The sequence below is a fragment of the Pelophylax lessonae genome (genome assembly GCF_965119305.1).
Source record: "Pelophylax lessonae genome assembly, chromosome: 4".
NCBI lineage: Eukaryota > Metazoa > Chordata > Amphibia > Anura > Ranidae > Pelophylax > Pelophylax lessonae.
Window position 1 is genome coordinate 96,912,034 of NC_138771.1, and position 18,780 is coordinate 96,930,813.

Below are 18,780 nucleotides of genomic sequence, written 5' to 3' on the forward strand. Positions count from 1 at the left end.
TCAGGAGAAATTTGCCCAGCTCCAAGAAGTAGTCAAAAGCCAACAGAAGGAGATTATTGAACTACAGAGGCAACTCCTAGAAGTCCGCGGCGCTGCCGCAGACACCCGCATGCCACTCCCATCAAAATTCGGTGGTGACAGACGCCAGTATCGGGGATTTCTGAACCAATGCCGCATCTATTTTCAGATGAACCCGGCCCCCTTCACCACCGATAAAAAGAAGGTGCTATTCATGATCAATCTCTTGACGGATGAAGCATTAGCATGGGCGTCGCCATACGTGGAGTCTAACAATCAGCTCCTGAACAACCTAAACAACTTCATCACCGCCATGAGCCTAGTCTTCGATGACCCCAACCGCTGTGCGACGGCCGAGGGGCGACTACATAGTCTGCGACAAGGGAGACGCTCCGTCGCCGAATATACAGCCGAATTTCGCCGTTGGGTCACGGACACCACCTGGAACCCAGCAGCACAGAGGAGCCAATTCCGGCGAGGCCTGTCTGAAGCAATAAAAGACGAACTCGCCAGAGTTGAAGCCCCGGACGATCTGGATGACTTTATTCAAGTATGGATCCGGATAGATCAAAGACTCTCCGAGAGAAAGAGGGAAAGATTCTGGTCCTCGGACCACAGACCCACTTACTCCTTCTCCTCTACCGCCCAGCGCGACCCCCCAGTCAGCACCTGAACCTATGCAGGTCGATGCACTACGGAGGTCTCTATCCACAGCTGAGAAGGAGAGACGGCTGGCGGAAAACCTCTGCCTCTACTGTGGAGAGCCGGGTCATTTTGCCATCAAATGTCCCAATAAGATTCGAAGAACTATTGCCGTCACGGAGCTAAAGGAGCAATCACAGACTCCAACCCCGCCAGCAGCCCCTGAAGATAACAATACGGCGGCTCATGGATCCCACTTCATCATCCCCATCCTCATCGACATCGAGGGGCGACAACTCCCCTGTTCTGCGATGTTAGACTCCGGGGCGGGAGGCAACTTCATGGACCTAACCTTCGCCCGTGAAAAGAACATTCCACTGACAATGAAGGCAGCCCCTGTTGACCTGGAAACCGTTGACGGATCCCCACTCTCCTCGGGGCCGGCGACTCATGAGACCATCGAACTACAACTCCTTATAGAACCTGATCACCACGAGAAGATCCACTTCTCGCTGATCGCCTCCCCAAAGTTTCCGGTGATCTTGGGCATCCCATGGTTGGCCACCCACAACCCCTCGGTGGACTGGGAAACCCGCTGCATACAGTTCCCATCCGAGTTCTGCTCGCTAAATTGCTCCCACAAACCCGTGCTTCCACCCGAAGACACCACCATATCTGAACTATCCGTCAAGGATCTGCTACCCCCTCAATACCGCGAGTTCCAGGATGTCTGCGACAAGAAAAATGCAGACAAGCTGCCACCACACCGACCCTATGACTGCCCTATAGAACTGTTGCCCGGGGCCGAAATACCCTTTGGCAGTATCTACCCCCTCTCGGAGCCTGAACTCAGGGCCTTGAAAGAGTACCTGGACGAGGACCTAAGGAAGGGGTTTATCCGGTCCTCTACCTCCCCTGCGGGAGCCCCCTTTTTCTTCGTAGAGAAAAAAGACTCCTCCCTGCGTCCCTGCATTGACTACAGGAAGCTTAACGACATAACCGTAAAGAACCGGTACCCACTCCCACTGATTTCAGAACTCCTCGAGAGACTCCGGGCGGCGAAGATTTTCACCAAACTTGACCTTCGAGGGGCCTACAACCTCGTCCGAATCCGCCCTGGGGATGAATGGAAGACCGCCTTTCGGACACGTTATGGTCACTTCGAGTACCTAGTCATGCCTTTTGGACTCTGCAATGCTCCCGCCACCTTCCAGCACTTCATTAACGACGTCCTCAGGGACATGCTCGATCTGTTTGTAGTCGTTTACCTGGACGACATCTTGATCTTCTCCGAAGACCTCGAGCAGCACCGCGAACACGTCCGCAGGGTACTGCAGAGACTCCGACAGAACTCTCTCTATATCAAGCTAGAGAAATGTGAGTTTGAGCGAACCACCACTCAGTTCCTCGGATACATCATCTCCCCAGAGGGCCTAAGTATGGACCCGGGGAAGGTCCAAGCCGTGATGAACTGGCCAATTCCGAGAAACGAGAAGGAGATACAAAGATTCATTGGCTTCGCTAACTTCTATCGGAAGTTTATCCGGAACTTCTCCAAGATCATAGCACCAATTACCCAACTCACCAAGAAATCAGTCCCCTTCTCCTGGACACCAGAGGCACAGGAGGCCTTCACCAAGTTGAAACTCCTCTTCACTTCCGCTCCAATCCTAATCCACCCAAACCCCGAGCTGCCATTTACAGTCGAAGTGGATGCATCTGACTCCGCGGTGGGGGCTATTCTGTCACAACGGACAGGGGAGAAGATGCTACTACACCCGTGCGCATATTTCTCCCGCCAGATGTCCCCCTCCGAGAAGAATTATGACATCGGGAACAAGGAACTACTGGCGATCAAGGATGCCTTCTCTGAGTGGAGAAACCTGCTGGAGGGAGCCACCAACCCCATAATCGTACTAACTGACCACAAGAACCTCGAGTTCATCCGCAGCGCTAAGAGACTCTCAGCCAGACAGGCCAGATGGAGCCTATTCTTTTCCCGCTTTAACTTTCTCATCACCTATCGCCCCGGATCAAAGAATGGTAAGGCTGACGCCCTCTCCAGAATGTTTTCCGAGCCCTCGCAGAGTAACAAGGGCCAAAACAACATCCTACCCGAGAGAAGGGTCGTAGGGGTCACCTACTCTAAAGAACTCCTGGGCACAATCAAAGAAGGATATGAAAATGACCCCTTCCTTGCCCATCCCACAAGGAATGTCAGCCTTACGTTTAAGAAAGGTCATTGGTTTCATCAGGACGTACAGTTACATGTACCAGAAATCGCACGGCTCGAAGTACTCAGACTCAACCATGACTCCAAGCTGGCCGGCCATCTAGGCACAAGAAAGACCCAGGAGCTTCTCTCCCGCTCCTTCTGGTGGCCAACATACAAGGAGGACATCAAGAGGTACATCTCCTCGTGCACGGTCTGTGCCCGCAATAAGACTCCTCGTTCCTCTCCCGTGGGTCTATTACAACCTCTCCCCATTCCCTCCCGCCCCTGGGGCTCGATCTCCATGGACTTTGTGGTAGACCTTCCTCCTTCAAAAGGGATGAACACCATCCTGGTCGTAGTCGACCGCCTCACCAAGATGGCCCATTTCATCCCCTACAAAGGCCTACCCACCGCCAAACAGACGGCCGATCTTATTCTCAGAGAGGTCTTCAGGCTGCATGGGATCCCGGACGATGTGGTCTCCGACCGAGGCGTACAATTTGCCTCTAAGTTCTGGAAGAACTTCTGCTTGGCGCTCGGGGTTAAGGTGAACCTGTCCTCCTCTTTCCACCCCCAGTCAAACGGGCAGACGGAGAGAACTAATCAGACCCTAGAGCAGTACCTACGCTGTTTCAGCTCCCACCTGCAGGATGACTGGCTTGACCATCTCTCCACGGCCGAATTTGCCTACAACAATGCTGAGCAAAGCTCAACCAAGCAAAGCCCCTTCTTTGCTAACACAGGCTCGCACCCGGTGTTCATTCTGCACCTACCTGTCGCCTCCACCCTCCCAGCAGTGGCAGAACGCCTAACAACCCTACAGGAGGCACAAAAGAACATAAACAACCTCCAGCTCGCCCAGAGGCGCTTTAAACAGGGAGCAGACAGACGCCGCAAACCCACCCGGGGTTTCCATGTGGGAGACAAGGTGTGGCTGTCCACCAGGAACCTCAGATTGAAGGTCCCCTCCAAAAAGTTGGCCCAAAAATACATGGGTCCGTTCCGGACCTCCGCTCAAATTAATGAGGTCACGTTCCGGCTCGATCTTTCAGACTCCATTAGGGTGCACCCTGTCTTCCATTGCTCCCTCCTCAAGCCATACGTGGAGAACACCTTCACAGGCCGCAACTCGCCCCCTCCACCACCCGTGAGGGTACAGGGTGAAGAAGAATACACTGTAGCAAACATCCTTGACTCCAGGATCCACCGGGGAAGACTACAATATCTAATTGGTTGGGAGGGCTACCCTCCCGAGGATAACTCCTGGGAACCAGAAGAAAACGTCCACGCCCCCAGACTGGTAAGAGAGTTCCACCAACGGCACCCCGGTAAGCCTGCCCCTGCGGTGCCCGGAGGTCACCTTGGAAGGGGGGGGGGGGGGGGGAGTACTGTCGGGATTCGAACCCGTGACCAGCCACATCCCAGGCGGTAGCCCTGCTTACTAGGCTACCGTCCTCTCTGGCCTTTCCTCCCTGAACATTCCTCCCTAAAGCCTATTTCAACCTTAGTCTTGCCAAGCCTTGCTCATCACCCTTGATTCCTGACACCTGGTACTTCCCTATATAAGTCCAGCCCCGTGCACTCAAGTTTGCTGATTATTGAGCTCCTGAGCCTTGATCAAGCTACTCCTCACCTGCTGCTCTTATCTACTACCACAAATCCAACGCTGACCAGGAATTGACTACCGACTACTCTTCTGCTTTGTCCCCATCTACTGAACTGCTACCTCTGTTGCCGATCCGGATTGTCTGACCACGCTTACTGCTGCCCGCCCTGACCTTTGGCTCGTCTGACTTCTCTCTGGGTATTCCCTTGTCTGCTCCTCTGCCTTTGGACCGAACCTGCACTCTGCCTGGCTGGGTGATCCTGAGGACCGCGTCCTGGTGTTAGCTTGCAGCGCAGTCTATCCCCACCATTAGGGGCTCTAGTGAAAACCAGCTAGCACTTAGTTTCCGCACCTCAGGTGAACCCGTGTCCTCATCAGAGTACTACGCGGTGTCCATCCGGTATCCAGCACCTACTACCTGCCTGCGGTCTTTGCCACTGGGCTCCACTCCTAACTCCGGCCAGCAGTCCTCTGACTCAGGTGAGCCTGTAGGATTGTTACAGCTTGTGTGGGTTCCCTAGGAGTAATCCATTTTCCTCCCACAATTCAAAGACATGCTGATAAGTCAATTGGCTATGGTCTAATTTGGCCCCAATATGTGTGTGCACGTATGTATGCACATGAGATAGGGAACTTACATTGTAAGCTCCTTGGGGGCAGGAACTCGTGTAAATGTAGAATATATAAAGCACTGCAAAAATTGTCAGTGCTATAAAAATGCCTGTAATAAATAAAATACTAACTGCCATGTGAAGAACCTTGTTCTGGTATTGATAAGTATTCTTGTGTAACTCTAGTGAGGATGTTCGATTTTAAAGATGAATTCCAGGTACGGCAATTTTTAACTCGTTACATGGGCCCAGCTTGACTTAATGTAAGTATGTATGTGCCTTATCTGTGGGATACACCCTGGAAGCTGGGAATCACTCTAGTAGGCACAACTACTACAAGCATCTACACTTGCTTCCGGATCCTGTGCCGAGCAGCTGCCCTGCTATTTAATTATTACAGAAGGTCGCCCTCTCCACATGCGTGTCATTTGGGGAACAAATTGCAGTTTCTCAATTAATGCAAAGCGGTCTCTGAATGGACAAGTGGACAATTGGAGAGTTGGGGTAGTGCTGTCACAATATCCATCATGTTCAGCCAGGGAACATTGCGCATTTCTTGAGAAAATGCAAAATGTTCTCTGAATGCCGCCTGTGCTGAGCAGGTAACCTCGGTAATTAGTGCACTGAAGCAAGGCAGACATTCTGCATGGGACCCAGAAGCTAGCAGCAATCATTATAGTAGTGGTGCCTATTACCGTGTTTCCTCGAAAACAAGACCTACTAGAAAATAAGACCTATCTCTGTTTTCCAGGATGGCTGCAATATAAGCCCTACCCCGAAAAGAAGCCCTAGTTAAAATCCTTGTAAAATCATGTAATCCAAGCTGTGAAAGGATTATATAATGTCCAGTGTGTGTCTTTATGGCACATGATTGTAGATTACGGCGCCGCTGGGCACTCATGTCACCCATTAGAGCTCTCCTCCTCCTCCCAGCTGAGCGGACGTCCACGGCCCCTACCTTTGCGGTGTTTGGAGCAGGGTTGAGGTCAGCGGGCATCTCCCTCAGCAGTGCTTAGAGCTGGGAAAGAAGAGCTCCAGCAGGTCATGTGAGCGCCCAGCGGTGCTGTAAATAAGCTATGTTCTACAATGTTACATAAAGACACACACTGGACATTATATAGTCCATTTTCAGAGCGGATTAAATGATTTTACAAGGACTTTAGAGTTTAATTTGGGGATTACAGAGATGCTGACTCCTGAACTGACAGGGAGGGAGAGAAGACGGGACAAATAAGACATCCCCCGAAAATAAGCCCCAATTACTTTTTTGTAGCCGAAATTATTATAAGACCCGGGCTTATTTTCAGGGAAACACGGTAGTGATTTTCAGCCCCCAGGAGGATCCCACAGGTATGGCACATACATACTTCCGTTTTAAGCTTCTCTGTAGCAAGGACAGATTTGATTCGTTCTGTAAATCATGAAATCATGAAATGTATTGGCACTATATAAAAATACAGAAATAAGCCAATTACAATTCACAGAACATAGTTAGACTTAAATAAGACCGTACTGGCAAGTGTAATAAAAAGGATTAGGTCACTAAACTGCACTCATGTGCGAATAAAGCAATACTAATAATATGTATTGTCACAACACAATCATAGCTTTAAAAAGGGGCATAAATATAAAGTGTATGATAGTTGTTCTAAGTGTCAATATTCAGAAACATTTTTCAAAGTAATGCAGCTGACTGCAGCATAGTAACACATATACCTGCCATCGGTTCCCAGTGAATGAACAAGCAAAATATAAAATATGGAAAACAAATGGCTGCATCATATGGAAAAAAGTGACAGGTTTACTTATGCATCACTGAAGTACATACTTATCCAGTTTCTGACATTCAGGAAACTCTGCTCATTGGTTAAATCGAAAAGCAAAACGAATCCCATTGCATCCCTGAAAAAGGCGGTCGTTAAGCTGCGAAACCTGAAAAACAAGCACAAGACAAAAGGGGCTCATGAAATCAACAGTTTACAAACCTACAAATTATTTTATTAGGCTGTGTTCACACTGACGTGGTGTACTGCATTGCATGTCATTTGTACAATAGCACCGGATTCCCTGTACACATGACATGCAAAATCAGTGCGGTGCCAATTGAGCACTGGACCCGCACCAAAAAGGTGCAGACTTTTTTCCGCGCTGAAATTGGATCGCATGGGTGTTCAAACCCATGCAATTCGATTCCACAGTTTGCACTGCTTTACGTTCACTGCAAACCGATTTGGGAGTGTCATTAAGTTTAAATTGACACCCGCAGCGGTGGGCAGTGTGGACTGCCTGCGATTCTAATGCAGTGTGAAAACCCCGCACCAAAGGGTAATCTATATGCTGAGATTCTAGCTTATTTGCAAGTATATTAACGCAATGACGAGAAACAATAAATGTGTAAACATGAACAAATCCATGCAGTCTATATTGATTAAATAAATAAAACCAAAAGAAAACAATAAAAACAAACATTATTAAAGTGTAAGTCCACCCTAAGGGCTCTTTCACACGGTCCGCCTCCGTAGGCGGATCCGTGTTGCTCAGCGGGGATCGATCCGCGATCCCCGCTGAGCCAGGCGGATGACAGCTCCGTCTCCGCTTGCAGAGCGGAGAGGGAGGTGTCTCAGCACCCGCTGCCCTCTATGGGGGATCGGATGAGAGCGGACCGCTTGTCCGCTCTCATCAGATCCGCTCCGATTACTGAACGGATGGAAAAATAGGGTTTCCATCCGTCCAGATTTCAGCACAGGATCTGATGCGGATGGCAGCGGGTGTTAGGGCTCTTTCACACGGGCGATCCGATCAGATCCGCCTGTCAGTTTTTTAGGCGGATCTGATCGGATCCTCCATGCAGCTCTATGGGGCAGCGGGTGTCAGCGGAGACACCTCCGCTGACACCCGCTGCCATCCGCATTCGATCCTGTGCTTGAAATCTGGACGGATGGAAACCCTATTTTTCCATCCGTTCAGTAATCGGATCAGATCTGACGAGAGCGGACAAGCGGTCCGCTCTCATCCGATCCCCCATAGAGGGCAGCGGGTGCTGAGACATCTCCCTCTCCGCTCTGCAAGTGGAGACGGAGCTGTCATCCGCCCGGCTCAGCGGGGATCGCGGATCGATCCCCGCTGAGCAACACGGATCCGCCTACGGAGGCGGACCGTGTGAAAGAGCCCTTACACTAAAATCTCTGCACCTATAGACATCTACGATCTGACACTAACCATCTAGCCCAGTAAAGAAGAAGCCAACCCGATCCCAGGCTGAGCTGTCATCTTCGGCGTCACTGTAGAGGAGGGTGCAGAGGACTTCTGACAATGGAAGCCATATAGTAAGTCTATGGTGACGTCACTTTCCATTCATTTCACAATCGTTAGCTGTGTCCTCTGCAGAGCTTCTGCGGCTCGAGATCGGGTCGGATTGGCTTCAAATTAGCTAAGTCTACCGATTTCTTCTTTACAGGGCTAGATAGGTTAGTGTTAGATTGGGGATGTCTGTAGATGCAGGGATTTTAGTAAGGGTGGACTTACATTTTAAAGTCCTAATAGTAGTGAATATTTAAGACAAAGATCTTCTAATCCACTTCTATCTTTCACCACGTTTGTTAGTGATGCATGATTTTTCCAATTTACAGTGCTCCAATTATATGTGTAAGGAGGGCCACTCACCAAATAACTTTTGGCTACCAGGACCCTCACCTCTTTGTTAATCCTATGCTTGGTGTAAACTTGGCATCCACCTCCTTTACTCCAATCTCTTCAGCTGGGATATCCCAGAATGAGAGAACAATAATGCAATAATCGTGCAATACGTTTATTACAAAATAACCAAATAAAAGCAAAGGAAGTGGACGCCAAGTGTATACCAAGACTAGGTCTTGAATAAATATTCACTACTATAAGGACTTTTATAATTGTTTGTTTTTATTTATTTCTTTCTTTTGGTTTAATTTATGTAATCATATTGACCACACGGAACTGTTTATGTATTCACATATTTATTGTTTATGGTCACTTTATATACTTGCAAAGGATACTCTGCAGAGGATGCCGATGTGACTGTATACCCATCTACTGATCAATTTATGTCGTAACACATATAAACATTGGCAGCACTGGACCTGTGCTTACTTTATGATTTCATGACCTTTCGCTGCTTGGGTAGCTTCATACCACAGGATTTGGTTGCAAAAAACCTTTGGGCCTACAAGGATCCTTGTGGGACCTGTTTAGCGGGTTCGTGGCACTTTCTCTCTATGTTTCTATAGTACTCCAGCTCATAACACGTGGAAACTTTAACGGACGCATCCTCTGGTAATTCTTATTGGATTTTCATTTTCACAACTCTTCTTGGTTCATTAAGATACATAAAGTGGTGAATTCATATGGTTGAGTCCTTTGACCCCTGAAGAAGGGTTTTTACCCGAAACGCGTAGGGTCCTTCCTTGCCATATGCACCCTTGAGTTCCTTTCAAACCTGTATGAGTTGTATTTGCATGCAATATATATATATATATGTTTTTGGTCTGTGTATCTTTACCAATTTTTTAATGTGAAATTAATAAAGTAATTTTTATGTTTTGAAAAACACTATTGTTTTCTATTGTCCAGTTTTCCAACACAGTTTTTTGTTTTTCTATTGTCCAGTCGCCTACACAGTCCCACCACCATTGGGGGTTCTCCTCTTTTCCTATACAATTAGGGATGATGGCCACTGGCACCTAGGTACTAAGTGATAGGATACTACATATTCTAAAAATTATTACGCGTTTCCCTTTGAAGGGGTTACCAAAATCTTATCAGCCTCCAACCAACACTCCAACTGGAAAATTACCTCTGGCCACAAAGAAAAGGAAATCTTTAGGCTATTTGTAAGGGGGGGGGGGGGGGGTGGGGGGGTTCTTTCACTTACCACAAATGTAAGGAGCATTCTTTTCACTGACCATCATGCTAATGTAGCGTGAGCTGTAGATATAGTAATTATCAGAAGGAATTCCCCAGGACCAGAAAGTTATTTTAAGGGTTCTTCCATGTTAACAATTGTAGAGTAAGGCTGTGTTAGACCAATGGACTCAAACACGTATAGGATGAGCGTTCTCCCCAATGTCCAGTATCATATCGTATCAGTTGTATGGTGGCTTCAATCTCCCATGCAGAACAGGAGAAAGCAAACCCAGAGCTCAATAGCTTTGCATCTATACGACAACACTGGCACTTGTGTCTTTTTACAACTTATGTGAAGGAAAATCAAAAGCATTTATCCTTTATATTGCAGAATAAAATGAATGTTCCAAGAAAACAAGACCTAAGCTCTATTTTATTTTGCACTAGAACAAAGGCTTTACCTACAGCCACATTTCACAATACACAAAATCTCATGTCTTATTAAATAAAGCTAGTATTTCATTTCTGGTTTATTGAACTTTATTAGCTCAGCTGTCTTCAGTTATCTGTGAATTAGGGAACAAATTGAAAACAAAATTATTCAGTCTTAAAGAAAAGAAGTTTTTACTTTACAAAACTGCAGCCAGCCCATGCATACCAGATACCTCGAGGTGCCTGGACACCACCTGGGACCACTAAAGGAGACTTGTACTGATACAAATATGTAGGTTGCCATTGGGGACTATGAAAATGCTTGTTGCCTTGCTACTGCCCTGGCCCTCCTGCTTCAGTAATTTTGGAGTTGCAGACCTACAGATCAGGGGTTCTCAATGGCCACCACTAAATGTCTGTATGTACATTAAATGTATGTATGTACATTAAATGTCTGTATGTACATTAAATGTATGTATGTACATTAAACCTGTGCTATGACAAAGACATCACTGACATGTAAAAGTACATGTGTGTAATGTTTATGTGTAATGTGGCAGCTGGTAGGTGAATTTTGTAGGATTTTAATTGTAGCAGGCAAATCTTTTCATATTTAAAGTATGATAACTTATGTTGTACAGTGATGCATGAATCCCATTTGTAATTGGAGTCGCTCTGAAATGGTGATCGCCAAATTCTTTTTTGAAAATGATAGATCCATAGGGCAAATACTCTTTGTTTTACAGCATTTGGCTATCATTTGCAAAGGTTTTTTGACCTATTGGCTATCATTAATTCTATCATTTACACAGACTAATGTCCAGCAAACATTCACTGTGTAAGTCACACAGCAAATCCTTTAACTACCTCAATACTGGGCACTTAAACCCCCTTCCTTCCCAGACCAATTTTCAGCTTTTAGCGCTGTTGCATTTTGAATGACAATTGCGCGGTCATGCAACACTGTACCTAAACCAAATTTATGTAATTTTTTCCCCACAAATAGAGCTTTCTTTTGATGGTATTTGATCACCGCCAGGTTTTTTCTTTTTTGGTGCACAAATAAAAAAAGACCGAAAAGTTTGAAAAAAAAAAAAAAAGTTTTTTTGTTTAGGTTATAAAATTTTGTAAATAGATATGTTTTTTCCTGCACTGATGAGCACTGATGACGCCGCATTGACAGGCACTGATGAGGAGACACTGATGGGGTGGCACTGATATGCAGCACTGATGGGCACTGATAGGTAGCACTGATATGCAGCAATGATGGGCACTGATAAGTGGCACTGATAGATAGCACTGATAGGCAGCGCTGATGGGCACTGATGGGCGGCACTGATGGGCACTGATGGGCGGCACTGATGGGTGGCACTGATGGGCGGCACTGATCGGCACTGATGGGGGGCACTGATCGGCACTGATGGGGGGCACTGATGGGCACTGATAGGCAGCACTGGTGGGCAATAATGGGCACTGGTGGGCGGCACTGATAGATGGCAATAACGGGCACTGGTGGGCAGCACTGATAGATGGCATTGGTGGGCAGCACTGATAGGGGGGCACCACTGGCAGGCTCTCTGAGCCCTGTTTGCCATCCCTGGTGGTCATGGTGGGCATCCCTGGTGGTCATGGGTGGGCATCCCTGGTGGCTCTAGTGGCATCCCCTCCCCCCAGGGCTGCACTGGTAATCAATCATCTGATTACCAGCACAGACCCCCCCTGTGATCAGTGAGTAATTAGAAATACTCACTGATCACCCCGGCTGCAGAATCGATCCTCTGATCTCCTCACTGACAGGATCTGTCAGGAGGAGAAGAGATCGAAGCCGTTACAACGGCTGTATTGACATTACATGACGGCTGTGATTGGTCACAGCCGTCATGTGATCTGGAGGGCCAATTTCAGGGCCCTCCTGCTGAGTCTTGTTGCTCTGTGTCCTAGGGACACAGGCACATCGAGATCGCGCCGCTGCGCGTGCCCGCGGCGGCGCGATCTCTCTCCTTCTGAAGGACGTTCCAGAACGTCCATTCAGAAGGACGAGACTCCCGCCCGGCCGTATATGTACTATGGCCGGGTGGGAGGTGGTTAAAAAGGTCTCGGGTCTCAAGCAATTACTCACTTGTGACCAATAGGGGGATATTTTCTAAAACTGGAGCACTCAGAATCTGGTGCAGCTGTGCGTGGTAACCAATCAGCTTTAAACCTCAGCTTGTTCAATTAGGCTTTGACAATGAAACCTGGAAGCTGATTGGTTTCTGTGCAGAGCTGCACCAGATTTTGCACTCTCCAGTATTAGTAAATGACCCCCCCAGTCCCCATATTTTGCCTTGAACTCTTATTTTCTATGATCGCCAGCTCCATCTAGTCTCCATAATGTAGTATTTTCCATATTGAGGTACTTCAGGAAAGTAGAGCATTTCAGTAACTAGATAAAGTTGGCGATCATAGGAAATAGGCGATCATAGGAAATAAACGTATTAAGAAAAATATGGGAGCTTTTGTGAGAGCTGAGCAAATCCTTGAGATTTGTACAGTCTTCATGTACACTGCTGCTGATAAACGGATGTTTAGGAGCAGTTGGGTATTTTTTTCAGCAGCCCCTGAACTCTCCTCTACGTTATCTTATGTGTCCATGTACACGGAGTAGAGCTGCACGATACTGGCCAAAATGAGAATCACGATTTTTTAGCTTGGAATAAAGATCACGATTCTCTCACGATTCTCTGTGTAACAAAAAAAAAATTGGGATAACTTTACTGTTACGTTTTGTTTTATTCATTAAAGTCTATTTATTGCGTTTGAAAGACTGCTGCGCAAATACAGTGTGACATAAAATATTACAACAGTCGCCATTTTATTCTGTAGGGTCTCTGCTAAAAAAATATATAAAATGTTTGGGGGTTCTAAGTACTTTTCTAGCAAAAAAAACTGATTTTAACTTGCAAGAAACAATTGTCAGAAAAAGGTCTAGTCTTTAAGATGTTAAACTTCCTTTCTCCCTGGCAGAGGGAAGGAAAAGATACAATGTAATCATTTTGCTTATAGTTACTGGGAGACTAAGGGTCCTTTCACACGGCCGCTCCGTGTGTCCGCAAATCATCCAATCCGTTTGCGGATGATTTGCGGACATAATGTAAGTGAATGGCACTGCGGGTGTCAGCGGAATACCATCCGCTGACACCCGATTTTCCTCCTGTCAGTTCTGTTCCGTTTTTACGAATGGAACAGAACCCCATTTTTCCTTCCGTGTAAAAAACGGAAAGGAAGGAAAATCGGATGTCAGCGGTGTCATCCGCTGACATCCGCAGTGCCATATACTTACATTATGTCCGCATATCATCCGCAAACGGATGGGATGATATGCGGGCACACGGAGCGGATGACAGAAATGTCATCCGCTCCGTGGAAAAAAAAAAAAGTCCCGCAGCGGACCTTTCACACGGAGCGGCCGTGTGAAAGGAGCCTAATGCTGATAGGCGTTTGCCGGGAGGCTTTTTTTTTTTTTCCCACAGCTGTTCTCTCTGCTATGCAAAGAATCGAGCATATCTCAGGTTTAGATCGTCAGGGGGGGTGAATCGAGATCGCGATTTTCATACGATTAATCATGCAGCTCTAACACGGAGTCATTTATAGTCGGTTAGAGGCAGTTGAGTTTAGTGGCAATTTTTTTAAAGCAAAAAAATTGCTTTCAGGACGGAAGTTTGGCATTTGAAACGCCATATGCTTGTAACAGTGTGCAAACGCGTCCAAATGCGGTACCTTTTCGTTTATAGGTGTTTTTAATGGGGATACATTTCTGACCATTTTACAATGTAAAAACGCTTCTAAAACGTAGACGCCGCTAAATGCGCATAAAAGCGGCATGTAAACACGGCAAAACAGACGTTTTTAACCTTTGGTTACTAGCTGTCAAATTCCAGTATTCGGGAGAAGTTTTCAAACGTCCCGTGTACATGAAGTCTAAATGTTTTTTTATTATATAATCTTTATGCAAGACAAAGTAACATGTTACCCCAATGTTTTCAATAGTGCAAAATACATAAGTTTAGGCGTTTAAAATGTGAGGTACAAGTAGTAAACAAGAGAATAAAAGGAAGAACAACAGTTGTATGACAGAGTAATAATGGAGCTCTCTCTTCAAGGAATTGGGGTTGCCCCCTTGAGTCTGTCACCAACTAGTGTGTAAATACGTGAATCCAGAAATAAGTAAATAAAGAAAAAAAAAAAAAAAAAAAGGTCTTGACGAGAGGACCCAGTGGCCGGCACTAGGATAATATATGCTAATGAGAGTGTTAAATGAACTAAAGAGTGGCCCGGCTGGCCCAGATGCTAGGGGAAGAGGGCAAACACGCCTACATCTAACCCGTCCCCGCAGCACACCACCAATGCCACCCTGAGGCCTAATATAACACCGAAGGGTAGCAGTGTCACCCTCAGGAAAGGAGGCCTTCCCCTCATGACGGGCAGTCCCGCAAAACACTGGGACTGCCCGTCATGTTAGTGCATTATCAGGTAGTACTTAAACCAGAATCCCAAAAAATTAGAAACGTATTCAATTGTTCAAAGAAAAAAAGAGTAAGAGAAGGGAAATAAAAAGAAAAAGAGTAGGAACGTACCTTAGTTCTCGCAACCAGTGCTCCCGCCCACACCAAGCCCAACATCCTATAGGGAAGAAAATTGCATAGAAATAGGAGTCATTGTGTCTATCACTAAAAAATGCCCCTTGTCTTACTGCTGCGGAGGCTGGATACGTTGCCAAAGAGATGGTTCTGGAAATTCCAGCATTGCCAGATCTAAACTGGACGACACCTGTCTGGGGTCACAAATGTAATCCATCCAAGATGACCAAATGCTGGAGAAGCCGTTACGTTACCTTTACAAGTCTATATCCAATCCTCCGTTTCCCTTATAGCATTAACCTTGCGAATCCACTCCTCTCGGCCAGGAACCTGTGCATGCTTCCAATATATTTGGAGCAAACGCTTTGCCGCATTTAGTAGATGTGGCAATGCGCTCTTCTTATACTGGCTAATCGGTATAGGAGGGATATGCAAGAGGAAATGAACTGGGGAAAGAGATGTCCAGACCTAGGATGTCTTATCTGAGACTGAAACCCAAAAGGGCTTAATCACAGGACAATCCCACCACATATGCCACAGCCTCTCTAGCATTGTTCAGAAGTAGATGGATAGATTCGCGCTAGATCAGTGGGCATCCGGTACCAGCGTGACAAAATCTTATAGTTTGTTTCCTGTGTCTTGGAATCAATAGAGCTTGAATGAGTCAGCTGAGTCGCAGTAAACTCAAGCCCAAGGTCCCTTTCCCAGACCCGTATATACGCAGACTTCGCTTCGGAAGTGTCAGAACTCAGCATTACCGTCGTCCACCCAACGCCCAAATAAGGCCCTTTGTTCTCCAGGAGGAAACCACAGTGTTCTCCAGGAGGAAACCACAAGAACCCTCCAAGTGGAGCTAGCCAGCACGCAGGAGGAGCCAGGTTTAACTCTTGATTAATTCAATCCAAAACAACAAGAGCATGGGTTGTCAAAGGAGAAGTAGCATCTGACAGTCCCCTGTGCCCCAGAACAGCTTAGCGTGAGTGTGGAACCACCAGTTGAGGATCCTCTGAAGGACAATAGCCCTGTAGTATCAATGTATGTCCGGGACACCCAAGCCACCTGCGTGTATTGGGCACCAGAGCAATTTGTGGTTTTCGTGTTTTCCAGAAAAACCCAGACAGCATGCTAGACAATTGGGTGACAAAACCTCTGGGCAAGGGCACAGGAATCATATGCAGGAAGAAGAGTACTCTCAGGAGAATATTCATTTTAGAATATTTACATGCCCAAGCCAGGTGAAAGCAGTTTTGTTCCATTGTGCTAAATCCCTTCTAACCGCAGCAAGCAATGGGGGAAAATTGGTAGCGTATAGGGTATCAAAACGATCCATGAGCTGGATTGCCCAGATACTTTAAGGAGGACTTGGCCCAGGTAAAAGGGAAAGCAGTCTGAAGGTTGCCTACCAGAGAAGGGGGCAATTTAATGTGAAGGATCTCCGATTTTCCAAAATGGATTTTGAAACTGGAAAGCATTCCAAAATGCCTAGGTCTTTGAAACAGTTTGGGCAGTGAAATCAAGGGTTCCGTAAGGTGGAATAACACATCAGCATATGCTGACAGTTTGTGTACAGCATCATGGACCTTCAAACCTTTAATGTCTGTATTCACTCGTATTTACATAATAGAGGTTCAAATACCAAAGCTAAAAAAGAAGGGGAGAGGGGACACCCCTGCCTCATGCCGTTCCTGATCGAGAACCTGGAGGAAAAAAGTCCATTAACCTTGACCTGAGCGCTTGGGGCAGAATATAAAGCCATAATCTTCGTGAGCATATTGGGACCTAATCCCAGAGTCTTCAACACTGCACGCAGGTAGGAACAAACAACTCCATCAATTGCTTTTTTCTGTGTCCGTTGACAAAATTATGTAGGGTAAGGGATCCTGACAATTACAGGCCCAGTGAATGAGTTGTATCGCCCAAATGGAGTGGTCTCTAGCTTTCCGACCCATAATAAATCTTGTTTGGTCCAGATGGATAATATAGGGCTTGAGGTGTTTCAATCTGTTCACTAATATTTTTGCCAGAATTTTTTAATCCACTTTAAGAAGGCATATGGGGCGGTAGCTTTGGGGTCTCTGGGGGGCCTCTGGGGAGATTGCACTGCCCCTTGCTAGGGAATTAAAACAATTGCACATGGAGTCTGATAGAAGTGGAAAAAATACCTTGCAGTAGGCCTTAGTGAACCCATCAGGGCCTGGACTTTTCCCACTAGGTAGGGACTTTGATTCAAACTCAGTAGAAGTGATTGGGGACTTCAAAGCGGAGCGTTGTTCATCTGTTAGGGGAGGGAGGCCAACAGAGACTAAATATTAGTGTATACCTGTCAGCTTGGCTGTTTGAGCATCTGGGGATAAGTTTGAGTCTAAATTGTATAGTTCAGCGTAATAATCGCAAAACCCCGAGGAAGTTTTAGAGGACTGGGCAATATCCTCTCCAGAAGAAGAGGAGTGAAGCTTATGTACATACGCTTGGGCACGTTTCTTTCGAAGAGCTCTCGCAAGTATGCGACCGCATTTATTTCTGTGCTCATAATATTTATGAGACAGGTGTTTTAACTCATTACGTGCTTGCCAATCCAGCAAGCGTGAGAATAGCTAGTTCCATCAGCCTCGTCAATACCTCAGAACTCCCTATGTTTATGCTGAAGTTTAGCCTGCTGAAGGGCAAGAAGTACCCTTTGAAAGTCCGCTTTCTTGAGCTTGGTGCAAAGGGAAATCAACTCCCCCCTCACCACTGCCTTATGACCCTCCCAGACAATCCCTGCGCCAATGCCCTCTAATGTTCTCTTTGAAATAATGAGTCAAGACATCTGTAACCCCTGAGACCACTGTAGTGTCATCCAGCAGGTTTTCATTTAACCTCCACGGCCAGGCCTTACGGGTGCCAGGGCAAGAGTAACCGTTACCGGGGCATGATCAGAAATAGTAAAGTTTCCCATGGACGACAACTGCAAGAGCTCAAGGTTAGATAAGTCTACACAAAGGAGATAAATAAGGGTATACACATTATGGACATTAGAAGAGTAACTAAAGTCCCTTTCCGAAAGGTAGAGCACCCTCCAGCTATCTATAAAAAGGTGAGTCTGAAGGGATCTGCAAAAGCGTTTGAGAAAGACAAATACGAGTGGGAAGGTCGCCTATGGGATGTATCAAGGGAAGGGTCCGGACTAACATTAAAGTCCCCGAGAACCTTCCTTTACAGTAAATGTTTTAAAAAACCCTCATCATTTTTTAAGGCGTTTAGTTTACGTATCTGAATCTGACTCTGCATTAGCTTCTTGAGGTACCTGGTAAGCAGAGCTCAGACAGAGAGCAGTACAAGGAGCCAAAACAGCTGTGGTGCAGTGAAGAGCCAACAAGGAACATGCTGATAAGTGAGATCTGAGTGCAGACTGACAGAGGAAATTAGTCTGCTGCTTCTCTTTTACTGTCCAAGTGTGTGACCTAGTCACATTGCCTAAATGCAGCAGAAAAAAGTGACATCACTAGGCTGGAATTTCTTTCTGGAAGAGCAACAAAAATCTCAGGAATCAAGCAATAAAAATGACAAATCCTATGTCAGGAAAAAACGCTCACAAATATGAATTTCACCTGTGTATGTAGTGGGTTGCCTAGAACAATGGTCTCAAAACTGTGCCCCCAGGGCCGAATGTGGCCCTCTGCTTGCCATTATCTAGCCCTTGGGGCACTCTTTCACCCACAGACACCAGCGATGGGGCCCTATCCCTCCCATTGATACCAACAATGGGGCCATATTCCT

At 46.5% G+C, this 18,780-nt stretch overlaps 1 protein-coding gene across 3 annotated transcripts in view; it reads right to left on the bottom strand.

Annotated features, from left to right (window-relative positions):
• Nucleotides 1–18,780, bottom strand: part of RAB27A (RAB27A, member RAS oncogene family) — a 233,549-nt gene that overhangs the window by 22,739 nt on the left and 192,030 nt on the right. For all 3 annotated transcript variants that reach the window (XM_082252830.1, XM_082252828.1, XM_082252829.1), the window contains one exon: nt 6,921–7,024. In XM_082252830.1, the coding sequence (XP_082108956.1) occupies nt 6,921–7,024 (104 nt within the window). The remainder of the gene's footprint in view (nt 1–6,920; nt 7,025–18,780) is intronic.